The sequence below is a fragment of the Podarcis gaigeae genome (assembly GCF_964106915.1).
Source record: "Podarcis gaigeae genome assembly, chromosome: 6".
NCBI classification, from domain to species: domain Eukaryota; kingdom Metazoa; phylum Chordata; class Lepidosauria; order Squamata; family Lacertidae; genus Podarcis; species Podarcis gaigeae.
Genome location: NC_139682.1, coordinates 66,417,315 through 66,435,620, shown reverse-complemented (window position 1 = coordinate 66,435,620; position 18,306 = coordinate 66,417,315). Strand labels below are relative to the sequence as shown.

The 18,306-nt window shown below is 41.2% G+C and overlaps 1 protein-coding gene across 1 annotated transcript in view; it reads left to right on the top strand.

Moving 5' to 3' along the window:
• Positions 1-13,157, top strand: part of LOC310847732 (vitellogenin-1-like) — a gene marked incomplete at its 5' end in the record, with an annotated part of 33,007 nt that extends 19,850 nt beyond the window's left edge. The window contains 13 exons of the mRNA XM_083745790.1: positions 408-543; positions 1,376-1,562; positions 2,230-2,345; positions 3,151-3,726; positions 3,846-3,920; positions 4,351-4,476; positions 5,915-6,121; positions 8,193-8,325; positions 9,404-9,602; positions 10,289-10,392; positions 11,240-11,334; positions 11,452-11,617; positions 12,891-13,157. Of these exons, the coding sequence (XP_083601916.1) occupies positions 408-543; positions 1,376-1,562; positions 2,230-2,345; positions 3,151-3,726; positions 3,846-3,920; positions 4,351-4,476; positions 5,915-6,121; positions 8,193-8,325; positions 9,404-9,602; positions 10,289-10,392; positions 11,240-11,334; positions 11,452-11,617; positions 12,891-12,931 (2,161 nt within the window). The 3' untranslated portion in view covers positions 12,932-13,157. The remainder of the gene's footprint in view (positions 1-407; positions 544-1,375; positions 1,563-2,229; positions 2,346-3,150; positions 3,727-3,845; positions 3,921-4,350; positions 4,477-5,914; positions 6,122-8,192; positions 8,326-9,403; positions 9,603-10,288; positions 10,393-11,239; positions 11,335-11,451; positions 11,618-12,890) is intronic.
• Positions 13,158-18,306: the final 5,149 nt, after the last annotated feature.

Genomic DNA, 18,306 nt, shown 5'->3' with positions numbered 1-18,306 from the left:
CCATCACTTTAGTAGCTAGGATATTGATTAAATCCCAGTCCTGGGATTGAAACTATGTCAGTGGCTTGTGCATTGTTTGTTTGTTTGTTTGTTATGTTTTTAACTTTAGTAGAAAATTAGGAGCAGTGAGCATGAAATACTGCCTTTAAGTTGAAGTCTGAAAATGGCCACCCAAAATAGATGACACTAACTTGATTTTGTTTTAAAATATGACTAGTCATGGCTCCCTCATCATTTTTGCCTAGTCAAAATTGTACCTAGGCATTTGGGTTGCCTAGGTACAATTTATAGAGCAATTTGCAAGGAACTCCATGTGTGATCAAGTCCATACTACAAGGCACAACGCAGATCTTTTTAAACATATTTGTGCTTCTAACACAGGATTTCTCCCTCTGTTTATCCAACAGTGCTATGACATCTGTTATCACTCGCAACCTTGAAGAGGCACCTGCAACCAAGTCTACTCCACTTTTCGTCCCTCAAACTGTGTCTAAAATAATAAGAGGCTCCTTTGAGTCAGCAGAACAACGGAATGAAAGAAGGGTAACCCATATTAGATTTTTGTGTGCGCTTTTTTTGCTTGAGAAATGTTTCTTTTACATAGAAAAGAAGTTGTGTGAGCTATTTTTAATCTGCCCCCCCATAAAACATTTACAGTTCAGTCCTATACACATATACTGAGAAGTAAGTCACATTGCGGTCAATGAGACCTCCTCCCAGGGAAGTGTAAAAACTGACCTACTGGTACAAATATAAATTTAGCAGTCATAAAAGCACTATAGCTACCATAAAGCATTTATTTGTTATTCATGAAAGACAAATTTTCATTACAATCAGAACTTTAATCATGTATTTTATTTCAGGATTCTGGGGGGATTTAAAACTGGGGTGTAATAGGTAGAGAATAGGTATCTTATTGTGTCAAAGAACATAATTGCAGTTCTCAATGTCAAGTAAATAAGTAGTGGCCTTGATTTAAATAAACTTAGCTATGAATAAATCCTACTATGCATGACAGCTCTGGGATGTAGTTTTAATGGTGTAGTGGATGTAACTTACACTCTTGAAGCAGGATGTAAATTGATGCAACTAAAGATGTTAAGTCCTGAAAGGCTGAGAACGAAACCCTAACGTAAATTAGAGCAGACGTATTGAAATCAGTGGACTTACATTACTTCGCACTGGAAATCATCCTGTATCCCCCCCCCCAAATTAAATATTAGGGCTTCCCTTAACCATTGGTCGAGAGGTCGCGTTTTATATATGCAGTGTTCCAACTGAATTACTGATCTTTACCAAAATAATGATGATGATGATGAGGCAGAAGTCTGAGATTGCAATCTCTCATGCTGGACTATGTTCATCATCCATCCAGGACCAAATTTCTGCAGAACAGTCAGAACATTACAGGCCTGCCCCTCGTCACACTGAGTGTGTTGAAGCATGCACATTTGGATGCAGGGCTTGCGTTGAATGGTCAAACATTTATGCTGGGTGCTCCATAGATGACTCTCTGTACAACTTGGCTGGCGAACATACTTTTAGAGTAACACTCAAGCAAGGTAACTCTTCTTTATTTTATGATGTTTGTTGGGGTGTGTTTGTTTTTTTTACAAAATGCAGAGGGGTTCAGGGGAAAGAACAGGAGCAATATTTCCCTGGACAATTGGCAGTCCTTCTGGATAGTGTGGGTTGTGTCATATGGGACTGGTGGTGGTGGAGAGCAGCTCACAAACGGCTGTGGTCATGCTGTAGTTCAGTGTCATCTGTCGGCAAATGGCACTGTGAACCACAGTGGATGAAAGCCTAGGAAAATATACAGAAGGAGATGTGCACACAGAGACATACCATAAAGACTTGTGCTTGGTTAGAACAGACTCATTGAAATCATAGTGACAAAGATATTATTATTATTATTATTATTATTATTATTATTATTTATTAATTAATTAATTAATTAATTTATACCCCATCCCATCTTGAACAGGTGACAAAACAATCTGAGGTTTAAAGTTTTACTACCATAGTTCTCAAGCTGGTCTTTCACTAGGCCTACCAGTGAAGCCACAGATTATGCATGGTGGTCACATAACACATTCATATGCCATACAAATCAATGGACCCAACTGGTGGCTGCATGTATCAAAAGCTCCCATTGACTATGTTTCAGAAACCATGATTTATTGCATAAACCATGCAGTAACACTAATACTAACTCTATAATTTCAGCTGAGAGAAGAGCACCCATTGAGAAGTTACGATTGACTGTTCAAGGAGGCGCTCATTCTAGTTTACCAATGGTGCGTTTGACGAGAGATGAAGAAAGACATTTAAGAAGAATTCAGGTATTTCTGATAGCAATACATATCACCATGTGGGATGGGCTACTATCCATATGTTTTATATTCTACAACTTGTTCTAGCTTTCGGACAGTGTGTACAGTATTACATTTAAGGTGTTAAACTCAAGGGTGGGGAACCTTTGACCTTCCAAATCTTGCCGGAGTCCCATCAATCTCAGCTAGCATGGCCAGTCGCCAAGGGTGTTAGGATTTTGAGTCCAACATAGGGCTGCCATACATCTGGAATTTCCTGGACATACCCAGGATTTGTTTGCCAAAAATAGCGTCCACGCAGAATTTCCATAAATCAGTTAAAATAAAAATTGCTCAAAAATAGCTCAATTTTTTAAAATTTCAGTTTTATTATGCAAAAGCAAAGCTCAACAACTTTTGTGTCTGGATTTTCTCTTATTGAAGTATGGCAATCCTAGTCCAACAGCATCCAATATCGTGAACTAAGGAAGCAATTAATTGAAGACTGATCTTGATTGTATATGTGACCTATGCATTTGTGTAAAACGTTTTCTTGTGCCCCACGGAGGTCCCTTTGGTGCTGCAACAATGTAGGAGGCAGCAGTTACAAGCTCTCTTTGCATCCACAGCAGGCGCAGTGATTTTTGCCCCCGGAACCACACTCCATTGTCTCTTGAGACAGATGGGTGCCAACAATTTTGTGCAAATGAGAATCTGCAAATTAGCTTTCCCCCTCTGGCCAGACAAGAAGTACCTTGTTTGCGAAATGTTCTTTTCAAGCTTAGAAAACTTAATATGACTGTGTTTGTTATTCTCTGGCTACTTCCCCCATTAGCCCATCAGCAGCTCCAGCGAAAGCGATAGCTCTAGTGATAGCTCTGACAGCTCAAGAAATGATTGGGATGACCGTGATGACGATGAAATGATAGATATGAAGCAGCAAGAACGTTATCAGAAGCACCCCAGGAAGACTTCTTTGAAGAGCAGCAGCAGCAGCAGCAGCAGTGACGACAGCAGCAGCAGCGACAGCAGCAGCAGAAGCAGCGACAGCAGCAGCAGAAGCAGCGATAGCAGCAGCAGTAGCAGCGATAGCAGCAGCAGCAGCGATAGCAGCAGCAGCGACAGCAGCAGCAGTAGTAGTAGCAGCAGTGACAGCAGCAGCAGCAGCGACAGCAGCGACAGCAGCAGCAGCAGTGACAGCAGTGACAGCAGTGACAGCAGCAGCAGCGACAGCAGCGACAGCAGCAGCAGCAGTGACAGCAGTGACAGCAGCAGCAGCAGCAGCGACAGCAGTGACAGCAGCAGCAGCAGCAGCAGTGACAGCAGGAGCAACAAGAAACAATCCAAGGGACGCCCAAGCAAACAGAAGCATGTTAAGGACAGCCACATTGGCAGTGGCAAGAGACTTTCAGTAAGTGCTTTCCATGAAACAACTGCCAAATTGTTCCTCCATTTACCAGAGTGCATTTGATTTACCTTTTCCCCCTTCTTCTTCTTCTTCTTCTTCTTCATCTTCTTCTTGGAATTTAGAAGGAGTTGCGAGGTCTGGAACTGGCTAATGCGAAATACATGGCACACAAGGCAAAGCAGCAGGTGAAGCACCAGGTAGTTTTGATATTCTTGATTCTTTAAAATGGACTTCCTCTCCGAGAAAGACGGCAGAAATCCATGTCACGCAAGTCAACCTTCTTTGGGGCAAACTCACCCAAATAAAAGGCAGTCCACCAGTGACTTTTTCTGCACCATTTAAATGGTGCCTAGGAATATAGCCTGCATGATTTTGCAACATCGGATGCTGCAAATAGAGTTGGCTTCGTAACTCTTTGGTTATGAAGCATCTGCGGCTACTGTCTGTAAAGAGGTTGTGAGCCATCCATGTGTCTGAAAAGCACTTGGGACTTTGGAGAAAGGAAAAAAAAAGTTCCACCTTATAGTGTGAGTGACAGGTCCTATATATCACAGTGTCATCTCCTTCTCATGCTCTCTGTTTATTTCTCTTTACATTTTATTATTATTATTATGGGGTGAAAATCAGCAAGCATCAAGCAGTTCATCATCATCCTCTGAATCCAGTAGCAGCTCTAGCAGCGACTCCAGAAACACCAGAAGCAGCAGCAGAGACAGAAAGCAGAAAGGCGGAAGGAGCAGCTTCATGCAGGAGGTAAGTTGATAAAAGTGAAAAAGAAGTCATTGCTTCACTCCTTAGCTTAGGTCCAGGTTTCAGTCAGGTAATTAATTTACAGGCAGTGGCTAGCAGAGTTGTCAGTTTTTCTCCCTACCTTTATTTATTTCCTGTTTCTTTAAACTGCGATCTGAAGGCAGCCCTGTAATGGGAAGTTTTAAGTGTTTGATATTTTAGTCTTCTTTATATACAGTCCTACCTTGGTTTTCGAACAGCCTAGTTCTCAAACATTTTGGCTCCCGAACGATCGAAACACGGAAGTGAATGTTCCAGTTTTCGGACGTTCCTATGGAAGCCAAACATCCGACGTGGCTTTCGCAGCTTCTGATTGGCTGCAGGAGTTTCCTGCAGCCAATCAGAAGCCGCTCTTTGGTTTTTGAACATTTTGGAAGTTGAACAGACTTCCAGAACGGATTACGTTCAACTTCCAATGACTGTATGCTGTAAGCCGCCCAGAGCGGCTGAGGAAACCCAGCCAGATGAGTGGGATATAAATAATTAAAGTTATTATTATTATTAAATACAAGAGGAAAGCATTTTCAAAACAGCTACAATTCTTGTTCATGTGTCTGTCCTAGTCACAGTGGAGGCTAGAATCTAATTGCGATTAAACAAATGAATGTGGTTTCACTTGCCTTATGCTTTGGGTGACATCTGTAATATTGTTGCTGTTTTTAACGCGGTGTGTGTGTAATCTTTATAAAATGTTTCAAGATTTCTCTTCTAATAGTAAGTGGTATAAGAATATTACTGAATAATTAAGAAAATGTTACTCTTCCCCTTCTAATCTCTGGTTCACCCTTTCAATAGCACTTTCAGAAGTACAAATCAAATCAGCCGGGAGAAAGCTGGGTGGCAGAGCGTAAGGAAATGGAAGCAGAGTTCAGCTCCCCCTCCCCATTCACCCTTTTTAGTGTCAAATGTGGACCCACCCTCCCATTTTATAGATGAATGGGGCAGGCAAATAATTACACCTCTAGATAGACATCTGATTTTGCTCTTAGACAGCATGAAGTACATAAGGTGTCAACCACAGACTTCCTGCTACAGTTCCCAAAGTTTCCTGTAAAGAGTTTTGATTGTTAAACCATGCTGGAAATTGTAGATCAGTGAAGGGATTAGGGGCCTCCCAGCATCTCTTAGTACCCTTAACAAACTGTGTATCTGAAGAAGTGTGCATGCACACGAAAGCTCATACCAAGAACTGACTTAGTTGGTCTTTAAGGTGCTACTGGAAGGAATTTTTTTTGTTTTTACCCTTAACAAAGTACAGTTCCCAATAGTCTTTGGGGAAAGCCAGAACTGTTCAAAGTGGTATCACAGAGCTTGAAATTTATGGTGTGAATGTGACTCTAGCTGAAGGCAACTGATCATCATAGGCATTAAAATGGTGCCCTTTCATTTTTCTGTCTTTCAGGACCAGGACCATGGCGATTCACTACGACCTTACGTTACCATTGTGGCTGAGGCAGTTAGGAGTGATAAGAAAGAACAGGGCTACAAATTTTCAATGTACATGAAACATGACCGCTACAAAGCCCAGATGAAAATAGTTGGAAGTGAGCTTGCCAGAACCAAGTGGAGAGCATGTCTTGATAGTGTTGTGCAACCTTACACACTCCAGGTAAAAAACAAAACATTTTTTAAAAATGTGCTTTCATTTATTTTTGTGGTTTGTAAGACAATTTTCAGCAATGCTTCTCTGAAGCTACACGCAAATTTTCACTAATAATAAACATTGAATAGATTCAGAACCAAGGCAGAGCAGTTCTTATTTTTTAAGATAATAAAAACCATTATCCCACACTAGCTAGGAGGCACAGATTATTACAGGCAGATCTGCTTAAAGTTGAAAGTTCACTAAACTTCAGAAATCAAAAAGCATCTCCTAGAATGTAGAGGAAGAAGTTGCCACATCCTGGTGCAATAACTTGAAAAGAGAAGTGTTCCACACAAGGACAAAACATACCTATGCCAATCTCAACATGCAAGTTTGTGAGGGGTGAGATAGTTTTTAAACATTCCTTACCAAGATCATTTAGGTTGTCCAATTGCTTGCTTATGAACTGCCAACTCATAAGAAAAATTTAACGGTGGTCTACAATACAGTTACTAAAGCACTCTTTGGATTTTGTGATAATAAAACACAGAGCAAATGGCCAGTCCCAAATTCTCTCATAACAAAAATATTTTCAGCATATAAAACAGGGGCATCCCCCCCCCCTCCGCAATGCAATGAAGATTCCGTTGTGATAGGATCCAAATGGGTCGTTGGCTTTTCATTCCCATGGTATTAAATAACTTTTTTTTATTATTTCCTACCTAAGAACGAACTGAGCTGGGGAGACAACTGCAAAGATTACAACATTCGAGTAAAGGCTTCCAGTGGGCTGGTTGCAGGACGGGACGCATTCGAAATTGAGATGAAATGGACAAAGGTTCCACGCTATCTAGAGAAATGTGCTGCTTGGTATAGCATCCACCTCATTTCTTATTAAACCTAATTGTTGCACATATTGGGGGGGGGGTTAATTTTAAAAAATCTGACTGAATCCTATTTTGATTTCATCAAGGGTTATGGATCTCATTCCTGGTATTGCATACATGAAATACTTCACAGCGGTTTATCAGAAGAATCCTTCACGTCAGGTTCTGTTCAGAATAGTCCAGTCCTCTCCATGGACAACGGCTACAATCTTGAGAGTTCCTGGGGCATGTATTTGTTATCTCTTTTATTAAATATGGGTTATTAAATAAGTGTAGTTTGTCTTCAGGGAAGCAACTGGGTAGTCAGCAAGTATAGAGAATATATATTTTCAGGTTTAATTCAACCACATACCATCAAATTTGGGTGGTACACACACAGCAGGCCCCCTACTCCCTAAAAGCAGACTTTTTTCCAAAAAAAGAAAATGATGTGAAAGTGCATTGGAAAGTGTGGAATAACAATTGCTTGATTCAATGTCTTATACTGTATTGGCCTGAATATAAGCCACACCTTTAAAATTCAAGGGGGGGGAGAGAGAAAAAAAAAGACAATACTCGAATATAAGCCACTCCCTTAAAATTCCACAGGCACTCACATCTGTTCCATTTTACCATATGTCTGTTTAGCAGCGATGTCACTAAAAGCCCTTTTTTGTAAGGTCGCAAATTTAAGTCACACTTTAACATTTCACAGTCGGAATTTGGAAAAAGAAGAAGTGAGGCTTATATTCAGGCCAATACGGTAACTTGCCCCAAACAAATCAAAATGTTGGTTGCTCAATCAACAGGCCCCTGGAAGCAATCTGTAGGTTGGATCCATATTCTGTTTGTGTCCTTTCCACAAACAGAAGGGATTCTTCCGTTTGAAGATTCAGTCAAGATCCAGGGAGAAAGGAGAGAGATATTTTCTCGGTGCAGCAGCCTATATTACTTTTCATGCTCCTCCCAATAGTCCCCAACATGTGGAGAAGATTTTGAGGGGACACACAGAACTTTAAGGGGAAGAAAGAATCGACGAAGATACCACCATCTCCACTTCCTCTAGTGAGAGTGGAACTGCTGAGCTTAAACTGGGATGTAGAAATTTAGAAATTTTTTAAAAAAAGAAAGAAAGATATGTTTTAGTTTATGTAGTTAAATGATAAATCAAAACACAAGCTTTGTCTACAGCCACATTGGTCCTTATACATTCATTCTTTGTTTTCTAGGAAACCTTTTACAGAGATGGCCTCTGTTTTCCATTTTCTTTACCTGCTTTTGAAACTCCATATTATCAATCTTCAGCAAAAAGGGCATATGATTTATTTGAATTAATGTCATGGGCACCCAAAGGAGGTGAAGGTAAATTAATACTTTACTTACATCAGGCAAGTCTTTAAATTTAAAGCATTGCCTGATCTTAGCTTCTAACAAGACCATTTTGCAAGCATATTGTTTCTAATTTTAAGCCTTCTGTTTAGCAATTATATATTGTAAATGGATTAAGTGATTTTACACGGCTCATTTGATATATTTTTTAAATAATTATTATAAATTATGATGTTCTTCTTCTGTTTTGTAACCCAACTTGCAACCTTAAATACATTGAAATTAATAAATAGATAAATAATTGACAGCACAGTCCTATGAACGTAAAGTCAGACATAAGTCCCAATAAGTGCAAGAAGACATACGTATGCCCAGAAAGTGTATATAAATTACAACCACATTATCATCGATCAAACTGCCAGAAGGAGTTTTCTTGCTTGCTTATAGCCACAAAAAGGTCACTTATCCATGATCAGGGTGGGCAGCAGTTATGGACTGGCGCAGTGCCCCAGGACCGGGGGGGGGGGGACCAGCCCTCTTCTCAAGTCTGGCTGCTGGTTTTGGCCTTGGGCAACTGCAAGGAGTAATGGGATTGCTTTAAATTAACTTTAAATTAAACTGGTCAATAGAGGCTGAAGGGACAGATGGGGCCTAGGCAACGGACCAGAGTGAGCAAGTCTTTACTCTGGTCCACCGCTGCCATCTTGGACTTGGCAGTGCAGTCAGCAGAAGATCAATCCTTAGTGTAGCTTCTGAAGAGTAGGTTGAGTCCGAACATCACTCCACCCTCAGGCAGATGCCAGGGTATCCCTGTAAAGATGGCTGAATGGAAGCTTCTGTCCTAATGGCAGCCTGACGGGGGCCAGCTTAGTTAACCTGCATCTTTTGTAAAAGTGGCAAAAGTCTGACAAAAACTGAGATGTAGTCGAACTGAGAGGCTTTTTTGATCAAACAGGCTTCCCTGGTTATTCATCCGAACTGCAAGGGATGGAATCTAAGTCTAACAAGAAAATGTACTTCCAGACATCTGCCTAAACATTGCATATTTCTGGCTATCTTATGTTCACTGCTGCATCTGACTTCTTTTTTTGGGGGGGTGTCATCTTGCCAGCTGTATGTGAGGTGGACAACGAACGGATCATGACCTTTGATAACAAGGTATTCAATGTAACTACAAGCAAACATGCCTGTGACCTTTTGGTAGTCCAAGACTGCAACAAAAATGAAAATTATGAACCACGGTTCCGTGTTTGGATATCAAAGTCCAGACCTGATAGTCCAGGAGAAGTTCACATCAATATCTCTTCAGAGTAAGTTTTAACAAATACACAGCTTTTTCAGATAATATAATCACAAGGAAAAAATAAAGGTTTAACCTTTACAGTGGTACCTCAGGTTAAGAACTTAATTCATTCTGGAGTTCCGTTCTTAACTTGAAACTGTTCTTAACCTGAGATACCACTTTAGCTAATGGGGCTTCACGCTGCTGCTGCGCTGCTTTCTGTTCTCATCCTGAAGCAAAGTTCTTACCCTGAGGTACTATTTCTGGGTCAGCGGAGTCTGTAACCTGAAGCATCTATAACCTGAAGCGTCTGTAACCCGAGGCACCACTGTATTTCTGTTTCCCCCCTTGAATGGGAACTGCATTAGAAATAATTGCAAACTGGGCCACAGGACCCAGACTGCAGAAATGTGCAGTTTTCTCAGATCTAAATGGAATCAGATCACAGTTATCCCATGCCATGCTGCTGATGCCTTGAGGGGTCTATAGCAACCAATATTGGGGGAAGAAATGCATTTGGTTTCAAATTTAATGTGAACCTACTTCCTTTCAAACCACAGCGAAGGCAGCATGAGGAGCCTCAGGGGGGAATTGGTGCAGTTTTGCAGTGCACTCGTAAATGACAACTATGGGAGAAAGATGGGCTGCTTCACACTGATTGTTAATATCAGTTTTTTCACCTTCTAACAAAAAGCATTCTCCCCCCCCCCCCAGGATCAGAAGTTATATCAGAATCCTACCTACCATGAATAAGCTTTCTTTGTTATACAATGAGAATCGAGTCCTGCTTGACAAAAAGGAGTTTGAGGATGAGAAAGGTACTGCATCTGATATTACGCTTTTTCTTAAATCACAACACAGTTCCATTCACCTGAGTCAGCTTAAATCCAAGTACTCTGACTATTGATTAAAGGTAAAGGTAAAGGTACCCCTGCCCGTACGGGCCAGTCTTGACAGACTCTGGGGTTGTGCGCCCATCTCACTTAAGAGGCCAGGGGCCAGCGCTGTCCGGAGACACTTCCGGGTCACGTGGCCAGCGTGACATCGCTGCTCTGGCAAGCCAGCACCAGCGCAGCACACGGAAACGCCGTTTACCTTCCCGCTGGTAAGCGGTCCCTATTTATCTACTTGCACCCGGAGGTGCTTTCGAACTGCTAGGTTGGCAGGCGCTGGGACCGAGCAGCGGGAGCGCACCCCGCCGCAGGGATTCGAACCGCCGACCTTTCGATCGGCAAGTCCTAGGCGCTGAGGCTTTAACCCACAGCGCCACCTGCGTCCCCCCGACTATTGATTACATATTGGTAATCAATTTTATATAAAAAAACCTTGAATAACTTGGGGCACACCCACCCCACATAGTAATGAAAAAAAGTAAACATTGAAAATAAGTTAGTAAGCCTTGATCAGTAAAGGTGTGATGGGTTAGCTGAGTATCCTACCCATAAATTTGATTAAAATTTCTGTACTCGGTAGTCAATACAAGCTGATGTCACAGAATCTCGTAGCAAAAATTGTGGTGTCTCTGGTCCCATTCTGTAGGCAAGACTCAAAAAGTAATGTAAAACGAATGAACAAAATCTGCACATTTCTATGTACACTGCTGAAACATGCTCTTGCTCTTGAAATAATTGGTAAACCATTTTCAATTATCCCATTTCTCCACAGCGCACGTTAAAATGTGTAAAAATGAGACCACTATTGCTGTTGAGGCACCACTGATAGGCCTAGTGAATGTGACCTATGATGGCGAAATTCTGATGGTAAGTCTGACAACCTGATGCTTTTTGTGCTAGGATTTCTTGCTCCATTCCTTTAATGCACTGCATTGTAAGGATACAAACATAAGCTTCTACAGTAAATATCCATTATCCATGCAGATTACAGTCGCTTCCAACATGAGAGGTAAAACCTGCGGACTCTGCGGAAACAATGACGGTGAAATGAGTAATGAAGCCCAGATGCCCAATCAAGAACAGGCATCAACCACTACAGAACTTTTGCGTTCCTGGTCTTTGACGGATAGGTGTGATAGAGGTGATAGAGGTCAGTTAAATTTGGAAACTACATTCTCCATACAACTTCCCTAGGGAAAAAATGGCACAGCACCACATCACATCCCTGCCAGAGGAGGCACTTGTAGCCGTGGGTGGAATTGCCAGGCACTAGTCATGGTGGCAGCAACACCTTCTAGCCACTTAAACTGGTTTTTATCTGGAATTGGGGCAGTCTTTTAAGCTTTAAAGGCAGCCTTCAGAGCAGCCTGTAAAGTTGTAAGTAGCCTTCAACAAATATTAGGGGATGAAATTTTTGGTGAGAATGGAACAGAATAGACCTTGGTTTGTCCACATGCAGAAGTGCCAAGGCTACCTGTCCATGCCTAATTCTCGACTACACAAAGTTGGGAGAGGACAATGACAATTGTGTTGTCATTGATCTGCTTTGCATCTCTCAGCTTGAAAGTTCAAGTCTCTCTACTTTCTACCATTACTAAGGCTGCAAATGTGTCTCTGTGAGCAGAATGAATGTCTGAAGCAGAGAGTCTTTTAAGACAGAGGTGGATTGCCATATACCCCCTTCAACTGGGATCACATCTGTGCCTTTCATAAGGCAAAGCTGACTGCCACTGCAATGGAAGGAGGAAGGGAGAAGCGAGGCTTGGTACCAGGGTTTGCCTCCCTTCTCGTTCTTGAAGAGGCTGGTTAGTTCAAACATATGTGTGCCTGTAGAAAAAGTAACTTGAGAAAAGAGACATTGCACATACTTTTGTAAAACAAGAAATCATCAATAAAAAATATGTAAAAACAAAAAACAAAAAATGTACGCGTGACATTCAAATCCACAACACCATTGGGTCATCTGCCCATTAGTATTTCACACTTCAGAGCTGGATGTAGTTGCTTGATTGACTCAACTGATCTTTAGCATGTTGCCTTAATAGGATAACCCAAATATCCCTGCAGAAGTTTTCTTTACCAAAAAGAAATTTGATTTGATTATTATTATAATTTGATTTATTTTATTATTATTATTATTATTTGATTTTAAAAAATTCTTTGCCTCTTTCTTTGCTTCTTTCAGTTTGGATTTGTAACTGTGTGTAAAAAACTGAAAGAATTACCAATTTTATGCTGTCTGTAGATGTAGAGACAAAAATTAGAATTGTATACAGCATTGTAAATATTCCATACCCATTCCAACAAATTATTTGACTGGGGGGTTTTGTTGTTGTTCTTAATTCAAGGTGGGAATGTCCACACTGCTAAAAAATATATCGCTTGGACTCTGTTGATTGATGGTGATTTTCCTTTTTTGACAGAAATGGAAGCAACGTCTGACTCAGAGGCTTGGGCAGCTTAGCTCTGAGAAGACTCCAGACTGGGTGAACATTACCCTGACAACGTACTTCAGATCAACCTTTCAATATCTCAAATTAACTGAGTTATCTCGAGAACCCCCTTGGGGATGCCAGTGCTACATCAAATGATAAATATATTAATTAATGTTAATTGGAACTAAACTAAAATCAAATGCATTCTGCATTGTATGAAGTTCTAAATAAAAAATACATTGTGCATTAAATAAATATGTGTGATCATTTTGTTCCTTTTCCACAAAGCAGTTGGGCTGAAAATATTTTAGAGAGAGAAAGAATCATTTATTGTTGGTTACTGTTCAGCTGTCACTAAAATAACCTCAACATCTTTCATAATAAAAACATGCTAACATAGTCTACTAGTTAACAGCTGACAAATTAACATGCCATACAAGCACAACACAGAATTTGGATTTCAGAAGGTTTATTTCTTTATTATTAATGACATTTATATACCACTTAATTATTCACATTGCTAGGTGGTGTACAGAAAAACAATCCACAAAAAATGGGACAACAAAGCCTTCAAAATTTATCCTAAAACCAAATATTACCTTCAAATGCCTGCTGGAACAAGGAAGTCCTAGCCATGCGCCCAAAGTTCAGCAAGTGGGAGGGAGTTTCACCAGCTTGGATCCAATACTCTGACTCCATGCCTTCTAGTACTTATGAGTTGTATGTCTGAGCCATGGGGGAACACCAATAGACTCCTCAGAGATTGCAGTGATCAGACAGGTCCTTAAGATATTCTAGGCCCAAGTTGTTAAGGGCCCTGTAAATTAGCAGAAGAACCTTGAACATAGCTTGGTAACATATGGGCAGCCAGTGAAAGCTTCTAAGGACTGGAGTTGTGTGCTGGTAGTAGTCTGTTCCACTCAACAGCCTAGCAATAGCATATTGCACCAGCTGAAGCTTCCAGACCAGACACAAGAGTAGCCCCACACATTGCAGTCATCAAGCGTCAAGGTTACCAATACCGGAATCACCACAACTAGCCTATTCCTGTCAGAGTTGGCCAGAGTTGGTAAAATGCATTCCTAGCTGCTGAGGCTACCTGAACGTCAACTGATAAAGATGGATCCAAGAGCAACCCCACCTGTTCTTTCAGTAGTTTAATATATTTGGCCAGGGCAGGGAGATGGCCAGCTTCGCAGACACTGGAACTACACCCCCATGGTGCCTCTGTCTTCTTGGGATTCAAGCTCAGTTTATCAGCCCTCATCCATTCCACAACTGCATCCAGACAAGATGCAGCCCTCATCCATTCCACAACTGCATTTCAGACTATGCTTAGCCTCACCTGACTCAGAGGTTATGGAGAAATGGAGCTGGTTATCATCAGCATACTGAACACCATTCGCCCTCCAACTCCTCTACATGACTCCCAATTGCTTTATGTAGACGTCAAAGAACATTCACAATGGGATTGTTCCCTGAGGCACACCATAGCACAAGGAACGGAGCCAAGAGACAATCCCCTAATGTTATTCTCTAGACACGGCCCTGCATGTAGGAATGGCAGCACTGTAAAACTATATCCCCAGTACCCAGCCTACAAGGTCAGTCCAGGAGGATACCATGGTCATTGCCACCAACAGACTAAGAAGGTGGTACCCTGTCCCACTCTTGTTACAGGTTATCCAGCTTGGTGTCCAAGGCTGATGCAGTCCCAAAACTGCCTGAACCAAGAGTGAAACAAATCCAGATAGTCCATGTCCTCCAAGGACTCCTGTGTCTATTCTGTCAGGGTTCAGCTCTGCTTAGTCTTAGAACCTGAGGTCTCCTTGGATAAGGAAATATCCACCCAAGATGTTTCAGTGATGCTTTCAGTGTCCAGCTAGTGGCACATGAGACTACTTGGGAGGAGGGTGAAGTGCATGGAAGCACCCATGAAGATCAGGATCTGACTGAGAATCAGAAAGAGGTGGAACCTCAAGTTCCCAAGCTCCAGTCTTCCTGAACTGGGCAAATGGACTGTCAGGACTGAGACAGCTCCAAGTGAAAGGTTGCAGCCTGCTGAAGAACAGAGAGAGGCAGATCACACGCAGGCTGAGCAGGGTTCACATCAGACAGGGATAACTTCACCGCCCCGTGGAATGCAGGTTGCCAAGGGAACAATCTTGAATGAGCAGGATCTCAGGCAGGACTCTCATGGGGAGTAAAAAGACATGGGAGAGAAGATTGACAGTCTTTCTTCTCAGGAAGAAGTTGGAGGGTATCCAATGAGCCCACGCAGTCATCGCTGGGGGAGGATGTATGACAGGAAAAAGAATCAGAAACGTAGGGGGTCATAGGTTCCGTTTATGTTGGTGGAAGAGGAAGGACTCCTTAGAAGGGTCATCATGATGGATGAGACTGGTGGCATGTTAGAGCCATCCAGAGAACTCTGTTTTTTGCAATAAATCTTCCTTTTTAATTAACCATGCTTGCTGTGTTATCAAGTCAGAAACTGGGACTCCTGACATGGACATAGCGTGCTCTTTTCCACATGAACAAACACAGCTCCATTACTGGGTAGTTCATAGTTTAGCATTATATGTACAAGCCTTTGGCAAATATGTTTCCCTCACCAGCACCAGCAGGAAATAAATAAATAAATAAATCCCCACCCATCTGGCTGGGTTTCCCAAGCCACTCTGGGCAGCTCCCAACTTTTAAAAGACAACTGAAGGCGGCCCTGTTTAGGGAAGTTTTTAATGTCTGACGCTGTATTGTTTTTAATATTCGGTTGGAAGCTGCCCAGAGTAGCCGGGAAAACCCAGCCAGATGTGCGGTGTATAAATAATAAATTATTATTATTATTATTATTATTATTATTATTATTATTATTATTATTACATCAGACATTAAAAACTTCCCTAAACAGCTGCCTTCAGATGTCTTCTAAAAGTCAGATAGTTGTTTATTTCCTTGGCATCTGAGGGAAGGGCATCCCACAGGGTGGGCGCCACTACTGATCAAAAGCAGTCCCTTCTGTTCTTAGCTAACCACAGCTTGTTGTGTCCAAACCTGGATAAACTGTAGTTAGTTTTAGCTTTTACAAATAGACTGACCTCAAAATGCAATGTAAGACTCTGTTTTGCTCATTCCTGCATTGCAGGGATTTTGGCCAGATGACCTTTGGAGTCCCTTTCAATTCTACAGTTCTATGATTCATATAAACCATAACCAAAACTAACCACAGTTCCGAGTTCAGATGACATGTCAAACTTTGGTTAGCTGGATCTCCTAATGGCCATAATGGAGGAGGAGAGAGGGTAAGCTAGGCTGCACACATAACATTAAATCATGGTTCAGCATTATGCCTGAACCAGACACTGTGTCACTAACTGGTCTTTTTCATTTATAAGACATTCATTCTTATTTATTACCTGCCAATAGCACATTTTATCAATTCCAGCCAGAACATTTTGCCTTGTTTGCTTCTGTTGAGAGCATTAAACTTAGAAATGTGCCGTGGGCACTTTACAGAAATCTCTGCTATATATAATTTAAAATATTTGTATGTTATATTTCTATGCCAGCCCAACATTACATTAAGTGGGTGATGAAAGCTTAACGCCATTAGATTTCCTTTTAACTCCCACTTGCATTTACAGAAATCATATTTTCCATACCATAAAGTCACAGTAAGCAGTTCTTTCCTTTTTTTCATAATTTTGGTAAACAAGGAAAATCTGTGCTTGCAGCTTTTAGAGGAACTCTGCTCTAATGTATTCATTAAAGGAAAGCTTTTGTCTACCTACAGTACTAATTTAAATTACCATTTCCATGAAAAGTTAGCCCAGCAGGCAGAGGAATCGTAAAGATGGACAAAGGTGGGCTGGAAACCCCAGGGAAGGTCTTTGTGGATGGGGACAAATAATTGCAAGGAAATAGATGCATCCTGAACAAAGAGTGTGAATTTGGGGGCAAGGATTGGGGACTGGGTTTTTTTATCCTAAAACGCAAAATCATAAAACAAACATTAATCTGAGGGGAAAATGTGAGGCTAATTTCTCCAGCTTAAAAAAGACTGAAGAACTGCTCTGCTGCCCTGTTTTGTGAGATGCACTTGTAGAACTGATATATTCAAACTTTTTCTTTCTTTCTTTTAAAAAAAACTTCTATCAAATAGTGGATAATAAATACACAACAGGGCAAACAGGACAATCCTTTCTATTTAGGGGACCAAGTTGTTTATGTATTTGCAAGATGCCATACCAAAAAATCAGTCTTTCTCCCAGGTTTACAACAATGCCTTGACCATTATCTCACTCTTCCTCTTCTTCTTCTTCTTCTTCTTCTTCTTCTTCTTCTTCTTCTTCTTCTTCTTCTTCATTCTACATGTAAACTTTTGTGCATTTAAAATTGACTCCAGAATTTATTTTCTTTAAATCAGAAGTTCAAATAATGTTGTGTGTGCATGCATAAGCATGAGCATTGGTGTATGTTAAGCGTGATCATACACTCGTACATATATGACCCAGCAGAGTCAGGTGTTGTGATGGGAAATTACAAATATTTATGGCCCTATCAGACATCATAGATATTTACCTTCCATCTCCTTGCTTTTCCCATTAATTCTCATTGCATATTTTCTATCCCTCAAACTGTGGGGGGATACAGTCTTAGAATGGATTACAATGTGGTGAGAATATAGAGCGAGCAGGAATGATATTGAGCTTCTTGTTCCTTCTCTCTCATTTGACATATATGATGAGAAGTCTGAAGTAAAATACCATTTTAATCACTGTAGCTTCAGGCATGCTCTGTATGTAGTTCTCAGGCCATATGCGGTTACTGTAATATGCAAACAAAAAACATCTAACTATAGCAAATGCTTTAAAAATAAACCGCTTTTTTCCAACTTAATAGGAAACTGTTAACTATATTGTTCAACTAGCCTACTGGAGTATATTCAGAGCAAGCCTTTGAAAGTGGCTTTGAATCTTCTCGTCTCCCCAAAATCTCTCCCACCACCCTCCTGAAGTGGAATTTTCGTTCTGTTTTACATCTGCTCTAAAATTGCCTCGAGCAGAATCCTACCAGATTGGAAGGAAGACAAGACTCAATTTATATGTCCCGTAGTCATTTAAATAGGAAGTGTGACATGCACCCCACCCTTGACATCACAATACAAATGCCGCTGAAATGCAGCAGTGAAAACAGCATCCTTGTCTCGTCTCCTTCTTGTGGCTTTGACTGCCATGAGTTTGACTCTTTGCTTCCCCTCCTGCCACCTCGAATGGGAAACGCTATCCAGTGAGATGGTTCATTCAAAGGCCGGGTTGGTACGCTAGGAATGAATGCAACCTGGAGATCTCAGCAGCCGCCAACCGGCTCCGAAAGAGAGGTGAAGCGAGCATGCTGGGAAGAA